General features: G+C 49.3%; 1 protein-coding gene across 16 annotated transcripts in view; it reads left to right on the top strand.

Annotated features, from left to right (window-relative positions):
• The first annotated feature begins 15,964 nt into the window (after positions 1-15,964).
• TSPOAP1 (TSPO associated protein 1) overlaps positions 15,965-27,418 on the top strand; it is a 52,603-nt gene continuing 41,149 nt past the window's right edge. For 5 of the 16 annotated variants that reach the window (XR_012651042.1, XM_075032381.1, XM_075032380.1 and 2 more), the window contains exons 1-6: positions 19,706-21,041; positions 21,903-21,986; positions 23,429-23,518; positions 24,818-24,940; positions 25,347-25,451; positions 25,802-25,852. Coding sequence is in view for 13 of the 16 variants with exons in the window: in XM_075032381.1 (XP_074888482.1) it covers positions 20,778-21,041; positions 21,903-21,986; positions 23,429-23,518; positions 24,818-24,940; positions 25,347-25,451; positions 25,802-25,852 (717 nt within the window). In the remaining 3 variants the exon portion in view is untranslated. Of the gene's footprint in view, positions 16,015-19,705; positions 21,042-21,902; positions 21,987-23,428; positions 23,519-24,817; positions 24,941-25,346; positions 25,452-25,801; positions 25,853-27,418 lie in introns of those variants that run through there. The other 11 variants (XR_012651043.1, XR_012651044.1, XM_075032382.1 and 8 more) reach the window with 6 other exon arrangements.

Here is a 27,418-nt window from a genome sequence, read left to right as displayed (position 1 = left end):
GCTCTTGCCATTCACATTTCCATACTGACCACTGAACAGCACCCCTGGCTCTTGTGAGTGGTGCAAGTGGATGATTTTTTCCCTCCATTTCTTAGCTACTTGTTAAAGCCCTTGGAGATTTGGGGCTTCTTATTTCAGGACAAAATCCTATAATTGCCCTAAATGAGTTCTTGCTTTACTGTGAGAGGCAAAGAATGCCATTCCTGATGTGTCAGAGTCTGGGCAATTACAACAGGTTTTAAGCCAATGTGACACAAGCAGAAAACGTGCTCTTGGCCCCTGGGAAACTGCAAGTAATTTGGAAAAGAGGTACAGGTGGGCGAGAACTGTGGAGCAGATAACTGGGCAAAAACCGAGCTGTGCATACAAAATCAGCCACTCTAGCTCCTTGATACATCTTCCAAGGTGGAAGAGCACATCTGCCTCTTCAGATCTGAACATGGTAGGTAATCCAGGCTCTCCACTCAATAAAAAAAACCTTATGAGACCACGAATAGCGTTGCTGAGGCTCTGAGGTAGGAAGGAGACCTGGTATTAACTTTTCAAGCTATGATCCTGTTAGAGGGCAGTGGCACTTCCGTATGGGCAGGGGATTTACTGAAATGCATCTCTATGGCTTCCCAGGGTGAAGCCCTGACACAGCCCAGCACCATGCACTGCGGACAGGCGCTTTGTTCCCAAATGCATTCGTCAGTACCAAAGTCTCATGCCATTCTAGGGAGTGTTTCTTTGGATTAGAGTTTCTGTTACAAGAAAGATGAGATATCAGAGAACAATCGTCCCTGCTCCAGCCATCAAAATACCAAACCTGGAAAGAGCTAAATTTTATCATTCTTCCCCAGGTTTTTTTTTTTTTTTTGCATGCTTACAAACCAGAATTATCTGACATGTGGCATCCAAAAAGAGTCCAGATGCTCCATGAAGACCTTGGGGCTGCCTGGGCCTGAGCTTGCAGTGCTGGGAGCTGCAGGCTGACCTTTGTTCAGACCTAAACAACAAAAAGCCCCAGCAATTTCTATAGAAAGCCAATACCCATGTCTTAGCTCAAATGATTGGCAATGTGCATGAATACACAAGAAGCAGAGGCGGTTGCGAAGTCTTACTGTGTTTGCACTGAAGATGTTAACACATTTACTTCCTACTTCTTCTACGTTTTGCTTTTTTCTAGTGTAAATACTGTTGCTTGTGCCTACTTCTCTGCAGATTCAATGACTTGCTCAGCAGCACCCAGAAGAAACTGCAATGGGGGGAAAAGGTAGCTTGGCTGTCTTGGCTCCTGATTGGGCACCTGAATTTTACAACCGAACTATGTTTTATGGTATATAGCCTGGCTTTCATACATTTCCAAGCTGTGCAATGAAACAGACGTGCCGTTAGTGTCCTCTGACTGTGGTGGGGATGCAGCACAGTCCTGCTTTACCAGAGTGGGTCTAGGCCCATTCTTTCTGAAAACTGATAAGAGACAAGGGAGAAGTTTGTACATCAGTGTTAAAATGGTAGTTGGAAGAACAGGCTTTGTACGTGTTTCTCGTCCTACGACACGCGGACATCTTTCTCACAAGGCGTGTAGGTGGTAAAAGACCCCACAAGGGACACGGGGTGCCCAAGGGTCACAGAATGACCCAAGGGCAGGAAGGTGATGTTGTTGTACTTGAGGAGCTTGCTTTGCACAACCCTGTGCTGCAGGTTATCTGGTAACCAAGATGGAACATATCCCAGCAATCATCAGCTGCAGTTTCTGGCTGCACACATCCTATGTTTGCAAAACGATTTGTGTTTAATGTGGAGAGAAGGTGGGTCACAGCTGGGGAAAGCCTGTCCAGGGCCACGCACGCCTTGTCATGCTTCTGCTTCAGGCAGGTGATGGCCAGCTGGAAGGAGGATGGGTTACAGGTCTCTGTACCAGACTGGAGAGCAGGGTGAGGAGCAAATTGAGGACTCATGATGCCAGCCATGATGATGTTTAGCCAGATGAGCACCTGAACCCTGCGCAGGACCTTTCCCCTGTGAAACTCCCCACTGGGTCCATCCCTTGGAAGACTGCTTGCTCTGGGTCTCTGTGCTGGGCTCTGCATCATGGGGACCGGCTAGCCTTGGGGGAAAGGAAAGGGTTTCTCCAAATCCTCCATCCCTCTCAACTGACTGCCCTATTTTATGCCTGATTGTGAAAGATGAAGAAACAAGTGCGCAGTACATCAGGAGCGGTTCAGAGCTGCCTTTCTAGCAGCCGTGCGGTATTTCGGTGTCATTTTCTCTCATCTGCTTGCAAAACCTCTCGTATTTTGGCTTTGCTGTTAAAGGTGAGAAACTGTGCCGCATTGCAAGCTGGACCTGGCTGCAGCCTTAGATTTTGGAGCACTGACGCTCTGCCTCTGCCCTGAGAGCTTATTTTCCACTCACATTCCTCCTTGTCTCAGTTTTGCAGGACATTAATTTCTCCCTGGTTGGGGAGATTGGAGAAGCTGAGCTCATCAAAGGACAGCCAAGCCAGGGCTGTCAGGGCTACTGAGCTGATTTTTCTCCTCCTGGAGTATTTTCCTGGGACTGATGACGGTGCTTTCATAAGAGGCTTTAAAGATAGAGAGGACCCGAATTTGTGAGTCTCCAATTTTAGCCGCGTATCTCATTTTAAACACGCTGTGAGGAACATACGAAGAGCTGGCAGTGGTCAGAGGGTGTGCAGGAGAGGATGCCTGGGGAAAGTGTAAGAAAGAGCAAATAGATAGTGAATTTTCCCCTGAATATTCTCTTAAGATCTTGCAATTTGTGGCTCTAGCACTACCCATGCTGGAGGCAGTATCTTTGAAGTTAATAGCCTTGGATGGATTTTTTCTTCTGTGAATTTGTTACATGGGGTGATAAAAATCAGATAAATGAGGAAATCGCATAAGTAAGGGCAAGTAGTAGGCTGGAAGAGGGATGGGCAGCAGGAGAAAATGCTGACTCATGGAAACGGGAGTTGGCAGTGTGCAGGGCAAGGAGCTCGTGGGGAAGTGCCATGAAGTTGACGGAAGAACAGAGATGTTCGTAGCTGAAACCAGGAACCCGGCGCAAAATGAAGGAAGTAGAACAAGTGCTGTAGGACACAGGCTGCCTATCAAAGGAGTGGCAGAATAACCATGACTGCATCCCAGGCATGTCTTTTACTTCTCCCGTACCTTTAACAAAAATATCCCTTTTACCTCCACTGGGATGGATGATGCTCGCTGTGGCGTGAGGCACACTTGCTGTGCCGGCAGTGGCAGCGGGTGGGTTTTGCTCTCGCTCACTGACCAAACAGGAGGTGATGCTATTTTTGTCTTGCTTTTGACATGCAGTGAGGGCACTGCAGAAGAGCAGCCTATGGAAAATAACTTTGTTCTGTGAGGGAGCTGATTCCCTTGAAACTGGGTGGAAGAGGAGAAAATGGATTGGCAATGACAGGTTTCATTTCCAAGCGGTGAGGATTGAGAAGCTAAGGAAACTAATTACCAAAGTCAGCTGCAATGAACAGCTAAAGGGCTTTGACATGGTGGAGGCTTGGTGACAATGATTTCAAATGAAGGAGAAGCAGTGGGTTTAATATATCCAAGATAGCAGGACTGCTGGTGTAGTTTCACCTGGGAAATAGGTCTGCAAACTGTCTCCGGGGGGGCTGGTTTTCAGAGATGGCTTTTGCAAAGCAAACCCAGCAGCTGGACCCATATCTGCTGCAGGTGGGGAAGTCACTGCAGGGACATCTTGAAACTGTATATGTTTTATACATCTTGAGATTGTGTATGTTTTGAAATCAGGCATGAGACCACCTGTTTCCAAAGGCCACCTGAGACCTCCCGCTCACGGGGCCACCTGGTAAATTCCTCCTCTCCGTCTGGCTCTCCGCAGGGATTTTAAAACAAAGCTGGGCTTAGACTTTGGCATGTTCCCCAGGGCTGGCGTGGGGGAAGCCCTCTCAGCCGGTCCATGCCAGGCCGTGCCGCGAGGCACCAGCAGCCCGAGCCGCATTGCAGAGCAGCCGCTGCAGGCAGCGTCTGTCGTCCTCTCCGCAGTTTGATTTACTGTCCCCCAAATGGCTTCCTGCAAGTTTTCTGCAGGGCTTTAAAGACTGTGCTGGATGCTCTGTGCTCCAGGGGCATTTCGACTGCGTGACCCATTTAGCAGCCTGGCTGGGCACCTCTCCCTGCAAAAGTTGCTGCAGGTCTCTGTTGCTTTTTGAAGTTTTCAGGTGACAAAGCACCAGCTTTCTTCCAGCTGCCCTGCTGAGGCTTTTCTTTGTTTGCTCGTTCTCAATGCATCCTGAAGAAACTGTGTTTTGGGCTCTACCTGCCAAAAGAGGCGACAGATGATGACGATTTCCCTGTAACAGGAGGCTTCAAAGCTATGTGCCTGCCTGCTACTCCTCCCTCAGCATCCCTGATGCTCTTCTCCTGCCTTGCTCTGATTTTAGAAAATTTCCCCCATGGCCAAAGAACATGTCACTTCGGTTAATTTTTTAGTGGATGAGGGTGCTCCTGATCTGGGGGATGCGACTTCCCGGAGACCCTCCCTACTGCCCCACAGTGCCAGCTCTGCCTCAGCTCCTGCTGACTCCAGCTCACTGAATACCTCCCTGACCGAGGGATGCTTTTGGATTTTAGCTCCTGCCAGCACTTCTGCTTGTCTTTATCACGAAGAGTTTCTTCGGAGGCAGCCTCTGTGCCTCTTTTCCCAAATGATTTCCTCAGCACCCTTCGAAAAGCACTGTCCATGGGGGCCACGAGCATGGCCTGCAGCAAGGCTGCACCACGCAGCGCGGGAACCTTGAGGAACAGCGGAGCGGTTAATAAATTAAAAGCTATTTCATTATAGGAAATGAATGTTTAATGAGCGTGGGATGACGTCTAGACAGTCCTTCAGTTCAGGCTCTACATGGTCTTGGAGGAGGGTTCAGCCGATGCAGCCAGTGCTGGCTCAGTGCCGGGGGGAAGGTTTGGCAAAGCTTTCCCGGGCAGTGAGGTCCTGCACAGGACAGACATCCTGGCACGGCAAGGATCTCCTGTCTCCACGTCTTCTCACTGCAGATGCCCCTTGTGCCTCTCTGGGCAAAGCCCCAAGGAGCTGTGGCTGCAGTGGGACGTGCTGGCAAGGAGGAGGCTTGGCTGCGTGCCTGGCTCCAGCCTGGAGCACATAGCCACGCTCTCTTGCTCCGTGGCACCTCGCCCGGGGGTCCTGCAACACTCAGGGAGCTAGAAAGGTCTCTGCATGGTCTAGGACATTCCAGCCTTTGCCATGCTGTGGGCTCTGGACTCATGGCACGAAACCTGGGCTGAACTGGGCACAGCCTGGTAGGGTGGGGGTGAGTGCTTGTGAGTCTTTGCATCCTGCCCCGATTAAGATGTTGTTTTATAGCTACAGAAAAGGGGTTTCAACTGCAGAAATTTGAATACAGGTCTCCAAAAGGTCCCCCTGCTATGCTGGAAGTGCTAATTGTCCCCCGTAGAAACCCAGCGCTGATGCCGTCAGAAGTCTTGGCTGCCTGATGGGGAGAGGCAGGAATGCATCAGCTCCTCCGCAAAAGCTCTCCAGCTCCTATCCCAAGCACAGAGGTTGCTGGCTGAGTTTGCTCAGCCTGTCTCAGTGCAAATGACCACAGACAAGAAGCTCGAGGCATCTCAGCAGCGGCGAGGAGATGGAAATAAAACATTTTAACTTCATCCCAGGAGCTACCTGCTTGCCTCTGGGGATGGTTGCAGTGAACCAGCCCAAGGTGCTGTCATGCACAGCACGGGGGATGCTGGTAGGACCTCCCCCGCCTCCAAGCACCCCCCCTCCTCTGTCCCCCCATCAGCACGTGTGCTCAGCCTAAGGAAGTGCTTTGCCCTTCCTGGAGCTGGTGATGGGGGAAATATTCTCTGGGACACCTCACTGTCGCTGTAAAGCTGCAGGGATGGGACCGATGCCGCAGGATCTGGTACTGGGTCTCTGGGCCCAGAGCACTGCATCGGGCGGGGTGCATGGCTCCCAGGGGAGCTTCTTGGCTGCCCCAGGCTGCTGAGTTTGGGGATCTCCTTGGTTCCTGGGCCTGCCCTGACCACCCTTGGGAGCAGCTCTGAGTCACTGGAGAGTGGGAGAGGGCACCCAGGTGCCTGGGGTACTGTGGTGGGATGTCCCCAGGGACTGCGGCAGTTACAGCACCTTTGTGCCTAGGGGAGAAAAAAAAAAAGAGGAAAACACATTTTTGCTTTCCCACAAGTGGAAAGTGGTACAATCTCTTCCTGTGGGGCATTTCACTCCAGCTTTCTCAAACCTTGGGATTTCTGCAGGGTGAACACCTACAAACCACTCTACCAAAGGCCTGTCAAATCCTGGCACCCAGTATCCCCTCCTGGTGTCTCAGAGGGCTGGTGGAATCTGGGGACACCATGTGAGGCTGATGGAGAGGGCTGGGTGTTATCTTCTGACGCTTTCTTTTGTTGTTGTTTTCATTCTCTTTCCGTTGTGTTTTTCCTCCTTGATTTGCCAAGGCATTTCCATACAGGCATGAGAGGTTGGGAGTCATGGCATGAGCATGGCAGCCACGCCGGGGGATTCAATGGGGTGGACTTTGTGGCACTGGTCTCCTGCCCTATTTCTCCAATGGATGTGATTGAGAAGCCAAAATATAGTATTGGTCCAAAGCGTAGTGAGTTTTAGCCAGCCTCAGGCCTCCGAGAACTTAGCAGCACCCGAGTGCTGTGAGCCGCTTGTCTGACTTTTTGCTACCAGGAAAGGTTGGGCGGCGTTTCTTCGGTAGCCAAGGGATGTTTCCCTTGTAGTCTTGGCTTGCAAACGGCAGAAGCAGAGCTGTGGACCGGGAAGGTCACGTCTGTTCAGCGGTACCAGCAAAGACTTGTTGGGTACTGGGAGCGGGTCCTGCAAGTCCTGCCTGGCTGCTGGGAAAACATCTGGCTAGGTCTTCCCGAGATGTGTGGCTTGCTGCTGCCATATGGCAGCTGTGAAGCAATAGCTTGGCTATGAGCTTTGCTAATGCACAAAAATACTTTCTGGGAGCCTGCTTCAGCAGCGAGCCTGTGGCGAGCTGCTCTGAGCAGGAAACAGTAACCACAAAGCTATATATACAACTCCCGGCAGAGCTGCTGCTGCTTTTGATGTGACAAAATTAAGGTGGTGTTTTGCAGAGAAATCCAGCATGTCGCCTTCTTCCGGAGCTGAGGCTGACATAGAGAGGGCAGAGCCCGGGGCCTGGCTCCTGGGCGGGCTCCTGGGGCAAACCAGGGGAGCTGGCATGGGGAAGTGGGTGAGAAGCTCTCATCACCTCTGAAAGCCAGGCGGTGCTGGAGGCCGCCAGGTCCCTAAGCCGTGGGGAGCAGTGCACGTGTCCGGGGTGTCATGGCTTGCGCTCTGCCTGCCTGGCTCTTGCCGGCTCCGCTAGTGTTTAACGCGAGCTAGTTTAGCTGGTACCGTGGCAAAACGCAAGCGGCTGAGGACGACATGAGGGTCTGGGCTTTTTCCCCAGGTGCAAGTTGAAAGCGTCTTTAAAGCTATGGAGACAGTAGCAGTCACCCACAGGAGATATAGCCTGGCCCCGAAGGCCACTCGTCCCCCAAAGGACATGCAGCCCCTCGCCTCCTCCTGAAATCAGCCTCTGCATCCCACCCTGCCCCTTTGCTGCCTGCACCCCGACCCTGCCAGCCTTCCCATGCAGCCAGGCTGGGCTCGCTGTGGGGCCAGGGCAGGCGTGCGGCTGCGGTCCCTCTCCTCCTCGCCCCAGGCGGGTGAAGCCCTGCCTTGCCTCTCCCGCGCTGTTTTGCAGAGCGGGGCTGACTACGGCTTCCTCGTGAGCCAGAACACGAAGCTCCTGAGTGCACTGGAGGACCTGCAGCACCGCTGCTCCAGCCTGGCCGAGGAGAACAGCTTGCTGGTGAGCAGAGGATGTGGCCCCATCCTGCGCCCTGGCCAGGTGCTGGGCCGGCTGCCGGCACAGGATGCTCTGTGGGGAGGGAGTCCCGGCCAGGGCGAGCTGCCGTCTGCTGCCGACACCAAGAGATGCCAGCACACGGGATCCCCCGGGCAGAGCCAGAGGGGAAAGGGGGCCTGGGTGCTTTGGGTCCCCTGGGTGCCTTCACACTGCACCCATCGTTGGCTCGAGCAGGACCCCTTCCTTGCGATGCAGAGCAGGGCCAGGACGCGCCGCTGCCCTCTGACATCTTTGTCTGGTGCCACTTGGCTGCTGGAAACCACAAGAGGTTTTAAGGCAGCCGCCCTGAGAGCAGGCAGAGACCAGGGCAGCAGCGAGCTGACAGCAGGGGAGAGGGAAGTCGCTCTTGTTTCCTCTTTAATTGGAAAAGCAGAAACACTGATTCACTCGGCCTCGGCTTTGGGTGACAGTGCAGCACTGCCCCCTGCTCCCATGGAAGATCCGCACCCGGGTCCTCCCCAGCTGCACCCCCAGCACCCAAAGCCAAGCCATGCTGCCACAGCCTGGGCTGCCCATTCTGCCCTGCTTCCCCACCCCTGGCTCCCCAGGCCCATGGTGGGCAGCCAGGACCCTCAGGAAATATGAAGAGGGGTCGTTCCCCTCCTGCATCCTCCCTGGAGAGCATCAGGCCCTTGCACAGCCTGGCAGCTTGGGGACGTGACCACCCTGGGCCCCTGAAAATTTGATTGCTCAGCATTTCAGATTTATATCACCAAATTCAAAATGCATATTTTAGATAATTTTCTTACACTAAAAGCATAAATCCAGTATGACCTGCACGCTGGGATGTTACCCCTTATCAGTCATCTGGATTTTAGCAAAACACTGCCGTGTAAGCTCTCATCAAATCTTACTCTCAAAAATCAGCCTCAGTCTTCTGGCTGAAGAAAAGCAGTGAGAGCAGCAAGCGCCTATGGTGGGATCTCACAGGGCTAGGGAAGAAAATAATTGGAAGGATCAGCTGACCTGACATTTTTGCTGATGTGAAAAGACAGCACAACACATCTGGGTACAACCTTGAGAGAACGAGCCATCGGCAAGTGGCAGCTTATCGAAACAGACAGATAACAAATAAAAGGGGATTAAGAGCAAACAGAATCAATAGGAAGAAAAGGGAAATTTGCTTTGCGAACATCATAAAGTCCTTTGCCGCTTTCTCCCCGTTCCCCCCCAACTCATGCTTTGGTGTCATGAGAAAAAGGACAACGGTGAAGCTTGCAGTGGCAGCGCAGCACAAATCCGCAGCGAGTGTTGAGTCCTGTAAGCCCAGGGAAATAAACCGGGAAGACTTCGGAAGAGAAAGCCCAAAGGGTGGGTGGCCAGGCCAGACTGATACTGGAGGTGCGCTGAGTCCCAGCTGGCTAAGGTAGAGCTTGCAACAAGCATGTTGCGGATGGAGAGGGACCTTGCAGCATGGCCTGGGGTGGGGTGAGGGGCATCTCACAGGGACCAAGAAGTCACATTAACAAAAATAATGGGAAAAACACAGGTTTAAGTGACCGGAGAGGTGACAAGAGCAGAGGATGTTGTTTAATGTTTGGGACAGTTACAGGAGAACAGGCCAAGCCCTGGGTGGGAAAAGCCCTGTGGGCGCAGAGCCCATCAGGCAGGGCCGGAGACTTTGGCTTCCCCTAACACCCTAGCACGCAGCTTCGAGCTGAGTGGGGGCTTCACTTTGAACCTCTCCTTCTGTTATCTAGCGCAGGAGCTGCTTTCCCCAGACGGAGGAGAAGGTGAAGCACCTGAAGAGGAAGAACGCAGAGCTGGCAGTGATTGCCAAGCGCCTGGAGGAGAGAGCCCGGAAACTCCAGGAGGCAAACCTCAAAGTCGTGAGTGCGGGGGCTTGCCGCTGCTGGGAAGCTGAGCTAGGAGAGCACCTTATAGCCAGGACTTCTCGCTTGCTACTTCTATTGAGCTAGAGGCCTTTTCTTTCCCCCTTCCTTTAGCCTGCAGCAAACGTGCTTTGCACATCATCATCAGGGCAAGAATCACGAAACCCCGCCATCGCCAGCTGCTTCTGCTTGTGTGTGGGGTGCTGGCTTTGAGCAATTCTCCCCTGCTTGGTTTCTCAGTGTAAATGTGCTGACCTACCTTGTGGTGTTAGTTTAAGGTAATAAGCTCAGCTTTCCCTGGGCAAGTCGTGAAAATAATGCATCTGACTTCACCAAACAGAAACAGGAAATATTTGAATAAGAAAAGGAGTGCGGTAAAGCAAAACAGGAAGGGGTGAGGGACTCTGATCTGCCCCATCCACACCTCTCTTGCATTGCTGTGCAAGCCGCATGGTTTTTGCTTTCTCCAGCCCAACAGCAGCTTGTTGCAAACCCTGTAGTATCTGACATGGTGTGGGAGTGGTGGGAGATGGCTGTAGGATGTGGGATCTTCCATGAGCTTCCAAATTGCAGTGGAGTAAGGGAAAACCTTTCTGCCGGTGGAAGAAAACCAGGGATTGTGATGGGGAATTCAGGCCCTTTAGGACAGAAGGGAGGAAGTGAAAGATTTGCTGAAGAGAAGGTAGGGGTTTTTCCTGGCGCTGCCTGCCCTCTCTGCCCCCAGGCACCGTGCCACCCCTCTGTCACGGGGTTTTCATACTTGCAGGTCAACAGTTGCTGCCAGATGGGCTTGTCAGATACTGTGTTAAGAGAAATCATTTGATATACTTCCAACAGCTATGCAGACCCTCCAGCAACTATACAAATACTGTTTTATTTTTTTCCTGAGTGAAACTTTTGTTTGATAAACCCAGGGACTGGATGTGGCCTCACTGCCCAGAGGGTTGGGGTGAGCAGGGGAGCACGAGCTGCCCCTTCCTCCAGCTCTGCGGTGCTGGTACCCAGCGGGACGGCTGGCCCCATGGATGGGGGCACATGTTGAGAGCAGGAATCCCAGGGAGACTGCAGCTGGGCAGCCTCAGCTCCTTCCGGAGGCCTCTGCCCAGAGCCTGTGCCCAGCCAGCTGCCTGTCCCTGTCAGCCCTGCTGCCCCTGTAGCACACTGCTGTCCCTACCCTGGCTCTTCCCTCACTCGCAGAGAGCATGTGAAGCTGAACTGCTTCTCCTGCTGAACATCCCCCAGTCCTTCCCTGGCTGTGCTGGCCCTTCCTGGGCTCTCTCTCTTGCCTTCCTCTTTGCCTGTATCTTCCACCAATCCATGCTGAAGCCCTCTTTCCCGCTGCCTAGAAACCCACAGAAGCTCCCTTTCTCTTCCTAGTTTGCTCCCATGCACATCTTTCCTGCCATCCTCCTCTCCTCCTCTCTGCTGCCTTCTGTCTTTCTGCCTCTGTTGTGTTTTTCTCTCCTCTCTCCACCAGCTGTTGCCCTGCCTGCACCCCCTGTGCTGACTATACCCATTGGCCTCATCTGCTGAGCACCTTCTCCTTCCCACCTCTTCTCTGATCCACTTCTCCATCCAGCTTTTCCTTTCTCCTCCTACTTTTTTGTACATCTGTCATGCTCCTCTGCTTGTCTGACCTTTGGGGCTAGGCTGTGTTTCTTGACAGTGCTCCCTGCCTGATGGCTGTTGCAGTGATGGGTGGTGGTTAACAAACACCAACACATATGGTTTTCTCCCTTGCTGCTCTCTCCGGTGTAGGTAACTGCTCCGGTGCCTCTGAAGGGCTCCAGCCTGGAGCTGTGTAAAAAAGCATTTGCCTGCCAGCGTGCCAAGGACCTGACAGAGCAAGCCAGTGCTCTCCTGGCAAAAGACAAGCAGATTGAAGCTCTGCAGCAGGAGTGCCGGGAGCTGCAGGCTAAACTCATCGCAGGGAAGGTGAGACACTTTTTGGGACATCAGTCAGTGGCTGGGGACAAGCAGTGCAACAACAGTGATGGGAACCAGGCTCCAGGAATCGGGATGAGGGCAATTAGCCCCAAGTGCAGACTGAAAACAGAGGACATTTGATGTGTGATTTGGATGGCAGACATTGGGTGAATGTGTGGCAGAGCTGGTGTCCGGTCCCCTCCAGAACAGTGTGCTGGGGGACACCCTGGTTGTCCCTCCGTGAATTCATGGGTCTGAGCTGTCATCTTCAGCAGTGACTAAAACTACCCCCCTGGGAAGCCCCAAGAAGCCACAAATACAGGATGACTTTTTTTCACAGTGCTGAGCTTCAAGGAAGATGCAGAAGCAGGACCTCCTTTTAAAGTGTTTCTTTAAAAAGTAAACCAGCTAAGCATGTTCCCATGAACCAGTCTAAATCCCGTGTCTTGAGCTGCAGGTTTCCAAGTGCTCACAGCCACCATGAGACTGGTGACAACCAGGTGCATCCTTGTATGACTATGACTAAGGGTACAAATCGTTAGACAGGGGTGGGTGTTCATGAAATCAATCTACAATGCTGATGCCTGCACCTGGGCTGGTGACCAGGTTCCCCTCAGCACCAGCACAGAACTTGCCAATATAAATGATGTGATAAAAGGGATAATTCAGCTGATCCCAAGACAGATGTCTAAAACTGGTTGGATGTGTCGCTCCCTCAAAGCACAACTTCTCTGCAATGACCCTGGAAGGAGCCTCTGCAGACATCTGAGGCTAGGTGAAATGATTCCCACTCAAGGTGACTAAAGCAACCTCTTCTGGGCATATCACATACGTCTTTTGTTCATGAGCTGGATGTTTTTAGTTTAGGTCAGTTAATACACTCTCATGAGAAGCTCAGTAACACTAGGGCTTGCACTGGATTCCCCCTGTTCTGCTAATGCAAATGTGGTCAAGTGCAACCCTATGTTCCAGCACCCAGCTGAGCTGAATGAATGCTTACATTTCTATCCACCCTACTTACATGATATTTAGGTGACAAATACTTTCTCGCTTAAAGCAGTTTTATTTCTGTCCCTGAACATACCTTGCCGTATGTTCACTTTAACTATGGGTTTGAAGGTAGATTCTCAGTCTTTCCCTAACGTAGATCTCATCAGAAGAATGATTGGGTGTTTACTGTTTGTACAGGCTGCCCCACTGATCCCTTCCGGCATTAAAACACATGAGAAAGTTATCCAGGTCTGACTGTGCTCTATGGTGTCACCAAGAAGAAATTCCCTTTCTGTCCTCTTGATTTCTCACCGCAGACCCCCACAGGAGTGGGAACAGACCCTCTGCAGAACAGTCTGGTTTTCCTAGCAGAGCATGCTGGGCAAACTGAATCTGCCAGGGACAGGAGTGACAAATTGTAGAGGAATGTGACAAAGGCGGGTGAGCAAGATTCATTATTAGCCAAGGAAATACACATGGGTGCAGTCCTCAGGGTTGATGAATTCAGCCGCTGCCTTGCTAGGGCTTGGGTGACCACCCTGGTTCAGCAGGTGAGACCAGACGGTCTGTTTGTGTAACCGCTGAGGGACCAGTAATGGGGGCATCGATACATGAGCAGGGAATCCACAGAGAAGAGATCATTCTGTCTGATCATGTTTTTCCCATTTCCCTTCCAACCAAGCCACTCATTAAATTTTAATTTTCAGCTAGTTAAAATTCAAAATTCACCTAATCTGTCTGCAGCATGCAAAATGCACTATGCCAATGAAGGGGTTTATATGCAGAGATATTATGTGCATGCTCAGAGTTTGTAACCAAATCAATTTTAATCTAGGGTATTTAAATCAGCACAATTTTTTCAGTAGCTATGTCGTGGATCTACTCAGTTCCTTTCCAGTGGCAGGACGGACACTCTGCGTGCTGGGCTGCAAAAGCATTGGCCTTGTTTTGCAAAGTCAGGGGTCTTAGGATAGGATAAAATTATTTCCTGAGATCATGCTCTGGTGATGGGCTTCCAACCAAACCCCAGCTCCAGCTAAAACAGGCTGCAATTTCTTGCAGCATGGATTCTTGGAAGCGGGGGATTGAGGGCAACAGCCAGGCAGCTGCAGGGGACGTGTATAATAGAAACTGTGAGTGGAGGAGTGAGCTTTTTTTCTAGTCCCTTGTTCCCCCAGGCTTCGGAGGCTGTCTGTTGGGAATAGCTGCCTTTTTTTTTTGGTGGGGGAAGGGAGATTTTACACAGAGCCACAGCCAATTTTGTTAAAAGAACTACTACCCTGATAGCCTGAACATGGGTCTGGCACAGAGGAGACCCAGCTGCTCACTTCTTGAATCTGTAATCAGTTCCCATTAATGCTGCCTCAGTTTCCCCCTTGTAGCGTGAGAGTAACCATGGTTTTCTACGCAAATTGTATTTATAAAGCACATGCTATTTTTAGGGTGAAAAAGAAGAGAATGGGGAAGCTGATTAAATTTGTCCTGGATACCAATTATATGTTGAATTCACTGGCTTAGGAGCTTTCCAGGGGAATGAGCAATGTCTCCTCCAGCAGCGTATTTGTAAAGACAGGTTTTCATAACCAGCTTTTGTACGTATGTATGGACATGCAGATATGTGCTGCTTCAGCTTCCTGAAATCTGAAAACCTTTGAAGAATTAAACAAGCTGATGACATATTCTCACCATTTTTGTGAGAGTAAGATTGCACTGATTTCCCTCCAAAGCTGCTGGCTTTGGGTCCAGAGTGAATGGGAGTGACTCTTTTTGCTAAAGATAGGGGTCCACCCACACAGAGACAGTAGTCTCTGACGAGGTTAGAAATCAAGAATGTTTGAAAACCAAACATTATACCGAGAGAGAAAACTGAACAAATCCCAGATGTTCTTCATTCTTTCCAGCATTTAAAGCCCTAGCCACCGTTAGGGCTGCAGAGAATGCCAGCACCCACAGCAAGGAGGTAAACTTGCTAAGGCTCTCGTTTGGCTGGGAAATTAAATTACGTTATCCTGACACGCTCTCTGCTGGCAAGCACTGGGAAAGCACACACTTAGAAAAGCCCTCTTGCTTTGGGCTGGGATACCTGCAGAAGCATTACAGGCTAGTTTTTATCTGTGGGAGGAATAATGCATTTGCATAAGGGATGCAAAGCGACTGCTTTTGAGGCTTTGGAGACCCAGGAAACAGAAATCTGTCTGCCACATTACCTGGTTTTTGCCAGTGTCTCCTCAGTAAGGCTTTTGGAGTTTGTATGTGAAATCACCACCCCGACCTGTTCCACCTTTTAGAGCTTGTCAGCAACACAATGTCATGTTTGTGTTTCCCACAGGATGACCCTCGCTGCCTGAATGTCATCGAGTTTGATCGCCTGTTGCGGGAATCCCAAAGAGAGGTGTTACGGCTGCAGAGGCAGATCGCGCTGAAGAATTTCAAGGAGTGTCTACGTTCCTCTAAAATCAGTTCAGACAGCGCTTTGCCAAGCACTGCCACACGCCTGGGACCACCCATACCAATGCTAAATACCTGCATCAAAAGTTCACCTCTAGCAAAGGAAGCCTGCTTGGGAGACCCAATGCTTGGAAAGGAAGCACACAGAGAGGTGAGACAAGTGGGTCAGCAACCTAAAAGTTTTGCTGTTTAATTACTCAATTAATTACTGTTCTTAGGAAACTTCGGAAGAGTATGTGGGCGCTGTGGCTCACACCCGCTGCGAACAGGTGCTGTGCTTGTTTCAAGAATGACCGATGCAAGCGCCAGGTCTCACCAGGTGAAGGGGGATGTGGACGCTGCTGGCCGCCCACTCCAGCGCGGGGATGCTGAGCCACGCCGGGGTCTTTGTCCTGCTCATCTTCCCCAGCGCAGGGCTCCCGTGCTGGTTTTTTCCAGCCTAGGAACCTAGGCAACACCTCTTTTTGTCCTCATTTGCTGAAAACAAACATTTTCAGTGTTTGCTGAGGTTCGGACATTGCCTCCCAGTGGGTGAGCGATGGGCACCCATGGCCGCGCTGGCAGGGAGGCCTGCAGCTCCATGACCCTCATCCCTGTCCCCTGCCGGGGACCGGCCCGTTCCCCGCACGACCCCAGCGCCCTGCCCCACCTCCCCACCTCCCCCGGCGCAAGGGCCCCAGCCGGGGTGAGCCCCCGAGGCGGGCCAGGTCTCAGGCCCAGCCCGCGCTGAGGAGCAGGGCCGCGGCCTGACCGCCTCCCGGGCCCCGGCCCCGGCCCCGGCCCCGGCCCCGGCCGCCCCTCCGCGGCCGCAGTGGTACGGCCCGGCAAATCCGGGCCGCCTCAGGGCGCCGCCTCCCCGCTGGCGGGCCGCGCAGCCGGCAGGTAAGGCCGAGCCCTCCCGCGGTGCCCCTCGCCGGGCCGGGCCGGGCCGGGCCGGGGGCGGCTGACGGTGCCTCCGCCGGGGGCCGGGGCCGAGGCGAGGCGAGGCGGGCCCGAGGCACCGGCGGGGTGCGCCTCTCCCGCGGCGGGGCCGAGCCACTCCCGGGCCGCCGGGACAGGCCCGCCGGGGGCCTCCGTTGCCTGCGGGGTGGGGCAGCGGGGCCTTTCCTTAGCGCTGGGGGGCGAAGTCCTCCACAAAGGAGGTCGAAGCCGCGGTGAGGGGGCCGGGGCTGGCCAAGGGGCTCAGCCCACCGCGGGGGCCGAGGACTGGGTCGGTCCTGGTGGGCGCTCCTGGGAGCCGGAGCCGGAGCCGGAGCCGGAGCCGGAGCCGGGGCCGGGGCCGGGGCCGGGCCGGGGGTGAGGGCCCGGCAGAGGCCTCCAGGGCCGCCGGCAGGCCGGGCTGGCAGGCGGGTGGGTGGGTGCGTGGGGCCGGGCCGGGGGTGCCAGGTGCGGCCCGGTGCCCCCCCAGCTCTGGCGGTTTGTGGGTTTCGCGAGCCAGGGGCGGCACCGCGGGTTCCGCTGGCTCCTGGTGGGTTTGTTTTGTGTGAGTTCACCCGGGTTCTTTCCGAAGTTTTCAGCACCCGCGGTGTCCCGTGGCAGAATTTCACATCTGTAGGCTGTGTGAGGATGGGCAACTCATCATCCCCCCAAGCTCCCAGCAGCTGCTCTCATTTATTGCTCCCCATTGCTTATAGAAGATGTATTGAATATTCATTCCTTGTTCATCTTTCCTAAGTCACTCATGAGTTTATAGGCCCCTCTTCTTCAGCTGTTACTTTGTTTCTTTCTAGCCTCTTTCATTATTCAGTGTTAATCATCTTTGTTTTCTTCTTTTGTACATTTTCTCTGTCATTTTTGTGTTGGGGGAAGCAGCGCTGCATGCAGTATCCCAGACACTGTGTCATTGATTTATATGGTGGCATAATGAAGTTTTCTCTCCTTTTCCCAATAGATCTTTTTGCCTTTTTGTCTAAGCAGTGGGTTCTATTAAAACATCATTTGTCTGATGGCCCTCTGTAATCTCAGTGTCATGAGGCCCTCTCCACCATTTGTCTCTTTGCTATATCAGTACTTGAAGAGCACGGTTCCTGCTGCCTCTCTTTTAGTCCTCTCATTTCTACTAGATATTTGCCCAAGAGAAAACCTTTCCCCTCATCCTGTGGTGGCTCAGTGTCTGCAGAAGCCTTTCAAAACATTGCAGCTGAATGTGTTCAGAGCACCCAAGCAGATTGTACCTACTGGATCTCCCTTACCTGTTTGCTTGCTGACACCTTAGAAAAACTCTTTATAGATTTGTGAATGTGAGGGTTTTTTTCCCCAATATATGTTTGTTTGGTTTTTTTTAAGTATCTGCCTAATCTTTGTTGCAATTTCTATTAGTTTGCGCAGAGCAGGTGTCAAATGTACTGGTCTGTGTTTCCACAGATCTCCACTGGGATACTCTTAATACTTGACATTTGCCACCTTCCAGTTATTTTGTATTAAGGTACTGTCAGGGAAGTGACACAGTGCACGTCTTGATTCAGTTACTGCTGAAGTGAGAGATTCAGTTCATGCTGAAGGGGGTTTTTGAGCCCCTGGGTGAATATTGTCTAATCTTGGTGATTTGTTACTCTTTATTTTGTTCACTTCCACAGTTCTTATAGACAGTTCAGTTTGAGAGAGATCTTCAGGACTGTTCTTCATAGTTGAAGATTTCTGCCCTTGTGGCCCCTCATGCCCCAAATTCCTCCATGATGAAGAGGGATGCACAGACTTTTTTTTTTCCCTCTGCCCTTGTCTTCCTTGAATGGCCCTTCCATACCTTGGTTTTCAACTGACTCTGCAGGTTCTGTCAGACAAAAACATGTATTACAGTCTTTCTCATGGATGCTCTTTATTTCTCTGATTCAGGAGAGTCTGTTGTCATTGTCAAAAGTTTTTCTGGCTGATAAATAGCAACAAGACTAAGCCCAACAGCAGTAGTGAAGATGGAGCAAGGAGGCTGTTGCCAGTCTCTTAGCTGAAACCTGTAGCGCAGAACACCCTGGGCTCAACGGGCTGTATTCATGCAGGCACAGTAGTGCCATGTGGAGGAGGAAGTCAGCTCTTGGGGAAGTAACCACAGTTATCGTAATTAAAAGAAATTACTTTGTTCTTCTGTCCTGCTCCTCAGTACATGGCATCAGTGCAGTATCCCCCAGCTTTCAAAGAACTTCCTCAGACTATAAAAAGCAACCTTCTCCTCTAAGTGTCCTTGGAAAATACCATTCCTCTGTTCTCCTTCTGATTTCTCTAGTTCTTTATTTAGGGTTTTGGGTTGATGTTTATCTCTGTAATGTCAAATCATAATTTAGCAGGGATTTTTTTCAGTGGTGGTAGTGGTGTGTAAACAGCCTCCTGTTCACCACTGCTTGTTCCCACTGTCCCTTCAGTTGTGTCAGTGCAACCCATACTGAGCAGTGGGATGTGATGGATCTGAGTTAAAGACAACCTAGCAAACCCAGCCTTCTTCCTGCCTTGTCCTGTAACCTGCATCAGTTTTCTGGTCCAGCTCTGCCTGACACTGCACAGAGCTGCCCTGGCACAGCTGTGGGAATGGGCCATGGCTAGGTGGAAAACGCTGTAGCAATTCTTTTGCGGCAGGATTGCAATGATGCTTTCTGGGTGCCAAGGGCAGAGCTTTCAGAAAGTCTACAGCATTTTTAATTTACTCTGTTGTGTGCTTTAAACTTTCTGGTCATTTGCCAAAGTACAGATACTTCTGTGCCTGTTGTATATTTGGCTTTAGCTGGTACAGCCTGGGGATGCTGATCAGTTGTACAGCCCCACCCTGCTCTCTCAGCAGGGTCTCTGCCAAAGTCAGTGTACCCCAGGTTGATAGTGCTGAGGGTGGGAAGCAGCTGTTCTACACTGATTTTTAACTGTATGGTTGAACAGATTCCTTGCACCTGGCTCATTCATTGAGCATCTTCCAGTCTGTGCTGTGAATGAGGTGGCACAGCTCCAGGTCACAGCTCTCTTTGTGATATGTGCCAGTCTCATTTATCAGTTGTTTAATACGGTGATGAGACTGGGTTCTGCATAAAAATAGCAGTAGATGAGCATGTGGCTGGGGGCAAGTCTTTGTTCTTGGGTGGAAATTAGGTCCATGTGGGCAAATTTATAATTTTGTAATTTTTGTAAGTTGTCTGTAATTAGGAGTGTCATGATTTTGTTTAGCTTTTTGCTGGGAGATGATCACAAACAAGAAAATTTGTCTTGCATATCTATTTGCAAGAGAGCGTGACTTGTGAAGCATAGTGCATGGTACTTGTGCAGTCAGTATCTAACCTTAGGTGGCATCCGTTAGCATTCCTTGGGGACCTAATTTCATTAAAGTTGACTAAAATGCAACATTTTCAGTTTGCAAGCAAGCATAATTTTGGAGGGGAGGTGTGAAATACAGATTTGAAGCTTGGCATGTGCCAAGTGGTTTAAAAAAAAAAAAGTCCCAGAAACATTTGCACATGGATATTCCAGAGTGAAATACTGGTTTCACAGCATGTCTGAAAGCTCCCAAGAGCTGGGGTTTGTAAGGTACTGTGGCTTGGGTGGAGGATCTCCAGACTTCCAGCCACTGGTTGGTGCTCAGACTGCCAAACTCCTAAGTTAACCTTATTCCATGGGTGGTAGGGAATAATGTTCATGTGAGGGGTGGTTTCAGAATTTTCCTTGTAGCAGAAAATGTGAAAACTTTGATAGCCTGGGCTTGAGTGTAGTCTCGGAGTTTTCTGACTTTCAGCGGTGGAGTCATGAACAGTTAAAACCTGTGGCTTTCAAGCCTAAAATAGGTAAAAGAAATCACATTTTACGTACAATGCTTAGACAGTGTCCTAATGACTGACTGTAAAGGGAGCTCAGATTTCGTAACGTAGGTCCCTCAGTACTGTAGGTGTTCAAAGTGAAGTGAGAAATTCCGCTTCTGACGAGAGGTCAACCGAAGGTTAAAGGCTGAGATGGAGTCACAAAATCCTGCTGCTTGCTCACTGTACAAGTTGGCTTTGATGATCCTAAAGTTCTCCTGTCCCTAAATCTGTTTATCAAAAGTGACTTTAAATTCGTTGTTTAAAACATTATCAAAGCCCTTTTTCTTCTGTTTACCTCAGGCCTTGCCTTGCTGTCACAGATTACTCTAGGCAGACAATGTTAAGTCAAATATCAGTTGAGAGAGAAAATTCAGAGGATTAAAGGTGTGTTTGTCTGTAGCCCAAATTAAAAGGCATTTTATTAGAAACTTGTGTACAGAAAAGTGTCTTCTTTCATCTGGTTTGGTGGTGGCACATAAGCCATAGCACATCTGCTGCCATTTCAGTCCTTCCCAGCTACTAGCTGAGGTGGGATGCTCCATTTCTTGGTATTTTTTGTCTGCTCTTCCCTGCCTTTAGATTCTGACATCTTCACTGATTTCTGCTTTCTCTTGTTTATGAGGGTTGTGTTCTCCCATCTGACCAGCTTCCATCTTCTTTTTATTGCTTTGGAGAGGACCATGAAAGGTGTTGCTGATGCTTCTCATTGAAACCTTAGATGAGGCACAAAGGGGAACTCAGATCTGAGAGCTTTCTGGAGCCTACTGTTGCATGTGGGTGGTTTGGTCAAGCTGGATTGATTGGTGCTGGGCTCCAGAAGACACCCAGCACAGTTCTGTGGTGGCTGAGAGATCCCTGGCATAGTGTTCACCTTTCTCCATGTCCAGTCGTGCAGTTCAGAGATCAGGGGCTTGCATGCGGAGCATTGCTCTCCCAGGTGGTACTGCCAAGAGAGCCTCTTCTCCCTCGGTGTGCGTGGTGTTCTCTGTAGTCCTGGCTGTCCCTGAGCTCTCTGGCATCTTGCTTGCTTTCCAGGTGGAACCAGCTGTGCAACCGCTGGGACCTGCCTCTGAAGGACATGAAAATTTCCCTCCCAAAAATGCAATAACAGACCAAGAGAGCAGCCAACAGATACAGCAACTGGTGAGTTGTGAACATGGTTTTGGGTGAAGGAGTGCTATACTTTTTCTTGGGGTTTTCACCTGTGCAATCCAGGCAGAGATTTTGGGGACTGAAGTCTTTTTAGGTGCAGCTGCTGTGCAAAAGTGGGAAGCTTGAGGAATTGGTGGGAAAACACAGGCCGTCTGCATGGAGAGTGTTGCTGGGTGGCAGCTCCAAGTATTGGGCTGGCTGTCACACTAAAACTAGATGGAAACACGCCAGTAGATTGTGTGCTGTGTTTGGTTTAGTCTTATTTGAACTGGGAACAGATATGACTGACCTGGAACAGATGTCGTGTGAGGAATATGACCCTTGTCAATTATTCCAGCAAACTAGGACAGTTCACAGTGAGGTTTAGCAGTTCTTATCTATCTGAGGAACCAGGAGTGGTAGTGAGTAACTGCAGATAAAGGTGCATAACCAGAGGATGTCTGCTCTCCATTAGATGTCATTTGGATTAGAATAGGAGCTAAGATGGCACAGCTAGTGTTTCAAGCTGGATATTTTGCACAGCTGTCTCTTTGTCCCCTGTATCCTGTCCTCCATACTATCCTGTACAAATAGGAACAATCTGTGCAAATGGGAAAAGGAGAACTGTTTCCAGAAGCTGAAAGACTTGGGGAAGAGAGGAATAGCTGTTTCACTTCGAAAGTTTCTTGATTTTAATACCTTTTACAAAAAAATCTCCCTTGGTTTCTATATTGTTTATGTTTGCCATGAAGAGATTTTCTTAAGAAAAATAAAAATAGCTAATACAGCATTGGGTCCAAGATGCTGGGCTTGAATTTCTTATGCATTTTAAGAATGTGGATTTGCTGATCTACTTATGCTTGCTTCGTGCAGGAATTTGAACTCAAGAAAAAGCGCAAAAAATGTGAAAACCTTGAGCATGAAGTGAGGAAAAAGCATAAAAGATGCCAAGAACTAGTAAGTATTCTTGTTGCCTACTGTTGTGAGCATAATGGTAAAGAGGAGGTTGTGTGCCTCTCTTGGATTCCCTTCAGTTTATCTTAATAAGGAATCACCAGTCTTTCTCTTAATTTGAACAGTGTCACAAATTTTGGGCTCCAGCCCTTGAGGCTGGAATTGTTTATTTAGCTTTCAGCTAGCTGTGGGTTGAATATAGCTACATAAATTACCACGTGAAACTCTGTGGCCTTTGCTAGTTTGAGTTGGTACTTACCATTTTCACATGCACTCCAGACAAGTGTTGAAAGATTTCTACATCTTGAGATGGTAATTACAAAAACCCATGGTCATTTTCTTGCGCTTCTTATTTGTTGGATGAAATCTTGCCTTTGTTTAATTTCATAGAAGTTTTGCAGGTCATATCACAGCATCTGGATTTCTCCCTTCTGTTTCTACTTCGCTGAGCAGTACTGGTGGCATTAGTGACTATGACAATGTATAGTTTCACCCAAGGGTGCTTACCTTCTGAATAGATGTTTTATGTCTTGCTGAAATCTCAGTTCAGGTCAGTTCTAATGTGCAGCTCAGACTCATGTGCAGTTCATAGTGCATAGCTCAGCCTCATTGTCTGGGTTAGAATGGGGCGTTTAAGGAATAAGTTGGTCACTGTATGCTGTTAGACAGTAGCTTTTCAAGGTCAGGAAGGGACCAACTCACCTTGAAGTACTGGGACTTAAACTGTGTGCACAGGGAATTAGCAGTTGAGATAGCCAGAAAATATTTGATGATCCATAAAACTTTGGGATGGGGAAATATGTGTGTGTCTGTGTGGAGTCATGTGATTATGCAACTATTAAATTCCTCTAATGCTGTACAAAGTTGCTGCAGATGGACTGGACCTGACAAATTTAGTCAGCGTCTCTCCATATGTCCATGGCCTCCTACCTGCTCAGACTATTCTCTAAGGCAGAGTGATAGCTGGCTCATGTTGCTTTCTTAACTCCAGGCTGAATCCTGGTTTCAGAGTCAGCCATTTAAAACTCTTTTGAGTTTGCAGTCTAGAACTCTCTTTGTCATCATTCTTCCAAATAATTTTTCTTCCTTAACTGAAATTTGTCAGGACTCTGATCTTGAACCAACAGTGAAACTTGATGAATTGTTGTAGGTGGAGATGATATGTAAATAATGTGACACTGGAGCTGTGAAGTAGACAAGGAAATGTCTTCCTCATTCTGGGCTTGGACGCTACATAAATGGGAAAGGAAACTGAAGAGATTGTCTGGCACAAAGCTGGTATCTGCTTCAGTGGTGCTGCATGCTGTTGCCTTCCACTTCTCAGGCAGCATCCCATCAGCATCCTGCACCATCAGTCAAGAGGAGCAGTGGAGCTGCTCTGCAGAAAAATTTGGGGGAGTTAGTCTGCGGGCCTTGGTGTAGTAATGCCTGCTCTTTCTGGACAGGAGATCCAGCTGCAGGAGGTACAAAGTGAAAATGCACGACTGGCCAAAGAGAACTTGCAGCTGAACGAGAAGGCTGAATGGGCAGGACAGGTAAAAAGCAGTATCTTTGTCAGATGGAGCGTTAGTTTCTGTAAAATTTTGCTGAGAAGAACTTGCTAGCATGCTAGGTTTTCAAGTTGCCAGCTGAGTAATGGTCATGTGCCCATCTGTATACCTCTCTGTCCTGCGTACCCTGTGGTAACTGCAAGCAGAGCAGTTAACTGCCCTATTTTTATTACAGAGTTTCCCAAGACTTGACTGAGATGCTTTGTCCTTACTGAAGTTCCTACTTGGTTTACCTGTGGTAACTTGTTAATGAGTTCATAACCAAAGACAGACAGTGGTTAGTGGGGAGCAGTGTGCGCTGGTCAGGGCGGTAGTAGAGCAGAACCCATCACTGCAAGTGGTGCAAGCATATGGTGTGTTTGAAAGTCCTCAGTCACGTCTGACATTTTTTTGTCATCCTCAAAGAGGGGTTTTGGTGGATGATGATGGGGCAGGGGAGAAAGCCACCCCTGCAATTCAAAGCTGCCCTTGCCAGATGGAAAACCCAAAAGCAGGGACAAAGGCAGGATGTTTGCACTGTTCAGTTTGCAGAGTAGATTTCAGGGGAGGGCGGCTGCATCTCAGAGGGTTCTGTTCTAGTAACATGTTGCATGTGAGAATGGTGGAAGAGTTGGTACTCCAATGAAGATTCTCCATGGGTTACTGTTCCCAGCTCCTTCTCTGGACAAATGTAATGCACAAGAGTTAGTCACTTGTCTGTCCCATATGTCAATGTTGCCGCCATGCATAAGGCTTCTCACTTACTTAATAACTGTTCTAAGTGGAAATGTTTGTCTTTGCTTGATAATCTGCATTGCTAATAGTCATCAAGCCATAGTACACTCTAGAACCAAAATATATTGCTGGAATTCCCTGTAGTAAGTGGAGGATGTAAACATGATTTCAGCAGGCTACTGAACTTTCTGTACTGTTCTCTGTGTTTAATCCTACCATCTAGGATTACAAAAAAAGCACAAACGTCTACAAGCTTTTTTATCTCTTCAGTATGTAGCATGTTCATATCCCAGTCCCTTCCTCCTTGCAGATGGGGAGGGGAGATGAGTCTAGTGGGAGACGCAGTATGTGCAAATAAAATGTTCATCACATTGAGGACTGATAAAAATGCTTGTGTATTTGTTTTGAGTGAAAGCTGGAGGGAAAGGAGGATCATGATTTTGGTATCATTACAAGTAGAAAGCAGGTCTGCAAAACAAGCTATTGAGATAGAGAAATAAATTGTTCTTCATTATTTATACAAGGAATACCTATGGCTACTTGTGCTAATTGAAAATCCTTTCTCTTCAGGTTGAATCTGAGAATGCTGACCTGAGATTGCAGGTTGTTTTGGTTACTAAGGAACGGGATTCAGTAATTCAGACGAATCAAGGACTCCAAACCAAGCTGGAGAATCTAGAGCAGGTGCTGAAGGTCAGTAGGATCCACATGGCTGGAAGGACTGTCCAGACACTTAGTGCTTCTTTTGGATGGCACATTTTTTCTCTTTGCTTTTTTTTTCCATTCTTTTGTTTCTCTTCTTCTGTGGGGAATTCTGCTTCTGTGGGATCCTGGAACATGGCATTCCAAAGTAGGCAGAAGTGCTTTAGAAAGGCTGCTTCAGGGATTTGGGTGGGAGGGGAAATAAGGTGGCCATCACTGATTTAAGGATTTTCTTTGACTGTGTTACTCTGGCTTGTGCTAAGAGTTTCTTACTTTCTCCTCTGTTTGATGATATGAAATACAAGCAATGTTTTGACTTCGTGGCTCATGATAGGACACAGGACAGTATTGCAGTGATATAATGTCACCCTTCATCTTTCTGTGAATTTTTCTGTAGCACATGAGAAATGTGGCTGAACGAAGGCAGCAGCTGGAAGTCGAGCACAAGGAAGCGCTGCTAGTCCTGCAGGAGAAGCAGGAGGAAGTCAGACGGTTGCAGCAGGTATGCAGTGTGGGAGAGAATGGACATTTTACTCTCTGAATCCCTGGAAAGTGATGGGTCTCCTGCACCTTGTTTCCATGGAAGCGCAGAGTATGGAGGAGATATATGTGAGTTTACAGGATAAAGTAAACCAGGGAAAAGTGTCTGCATCTAGGTGAACTCTGGTACCTGAGCAAAATGAAGGCTTTTCTCATGAATGGTAGTTCTGATCTCACTGATGTGTGTCCAAAGACCAGAGATGCTTTCAGTCTGTGTTTTAAATCTGTAATGGTCTATCAAGGTGGGATGATAGTAGAAGTGAATTTAGGTAGGCGGCTTTCTTATTTACTCTATTTCTTATTTCTTCTTAGGCACAGGCAGAGGCAAAAAGAGAACATGAAGGAGCAGTACAGCTTCTAGAGGTAAGACAGAAGAAAACAAGATGGTTTAGTGGCTGCAGATTTGGTATGTTTTGTTCTTAGTGTCAGCTTTCTTGCTGCTCTGGGTTTTGTTGGTTCTTGAGCAAAATACTTTAACGTCTTGATTGGATGCAATGTGTTGCTGCTGTGAATAGGTATCAGTTGTGCTGGCAAAGTAGTCTTTGGGGTCAAAGTTTTCAGGGATTAAATCCTGGCCTGCTCAGTCCTCAGATAGGTTGCTTCATCCAGATTGTGCCCAACAACTCTTTGAGGGATGCGTTTAAGTTACCAACCTCAGATCTGCCTGCTCCATTTTCCATGATCATCTGCAAGGAGGAAGAATACTTGCATCCATGTGACTTGAAATTTCTTTTGTGTATATCTGCTGTTTGCTTTTTATTAGGGGAAAAAAAGGAGAAATGTGGCCTTTGCATGAGCATAACGAGTAATGAAGTTTGAGGCAGCTCCCTTGTCCCATTTGCTAGTCTGGGACCAGCTGTGCAAGTGCTCTGACATCCACACAGAACACACTTTGTCATGGTGGCAGATGGCCTAATGGTGCAGCCTGGCACATGTGATGAGCACTGTTCTGATTTTGATTTGCATTATCTCAGTGTTTATCAGGATGACTTTGGAGAAAACCTTGGCTGTGGATTCCTGGAGCTGCAAAGGCAAAGCATCAAACCCTGGAACTTGATATGGTGATTTAGTGGCTGCCAGAGAATTGGGTTAGCTGTGATAGCAAATGGGGCAGCTTCTGCTCTCTCAGTCCACTGAGGTTTTCTGAGTACTTAAACATCTGAGACCGAGCAGAATGCCTCACTGTACAGCACCTGGACGGTGAGATTTCATGGTAATGAGGCCATGGCCCTGTCTGTAGTGGTGACATACAGTCAGAGAGAGCCTGAATTGCCTGTGTCCACTGCAGTGCAGCAGCTCTGTGGCTGTTAGTAGCCCAGAAGAGTTGAGCGACATGGTAAGTGTCCTTGATGGAGGAGATTGCTCCATGGCTGCAAATAGCTTCTCCTTTGAAGGGGGCATGACCTGTATCTGAGCTGTAGAGCATGAGAGTGCTGGGCTCCTACTGAATGGGATTGAAATTGTTGCAGGCTGGGTGAATATCGTGGGGAAATGACATTATGTATTGCCCCATTGCCATGTCCTTTCTGGGACATCTGCTTTTGGCTGCAGAGACAGGATCATAGCTGATATGGGTGCTGCTCTTATGTCAGTTGCTGTTTAGCTGGCTTCTTAGCAGCCTTTAAGGGAAGGGAGGTTTGATGCTTGCCAAACGTTTTCTGAACTAATTCATTGAAGGATTAGAGAAGCTACTTAGGTTTAAACTAGACATCTACCTGTGCAAAGGAAGAAAGGGACAGTCATTTTGTTTTATGTTTGAGAGGCTGGTCATGTTCTTCTGCAAGGGCCTCATCAGTTAAATATTCTTGCTTTCATGTTACTGGTATGGAGATGCTTTATGAGTCAATGACACCAGGTGGACCAAAGAAAAAGAAATTGTCATTAAAAGCTAGTTTAATGTGGAGCAACAGTCATTTAAATGACTTAACT

Source organism: Buteo buteo, chromosome 7, assembly GCF_964188355.1.
Source record: "Buteo buteo chromosome 7, bButBut1.hap1.1, whole genome shotgun sequence".
In the NCBI taxonomy this organism is placed as follows: Eukaryota; Metazoa; Chordata; class Aves; order Accipitriformes; family Accipitridae; genus Buteo; species Buteo buteo.
Note: the sequence above shows the minus strand (reverse complement) of the source record. Positions and strands in the feature narration are given on the sequence as shown.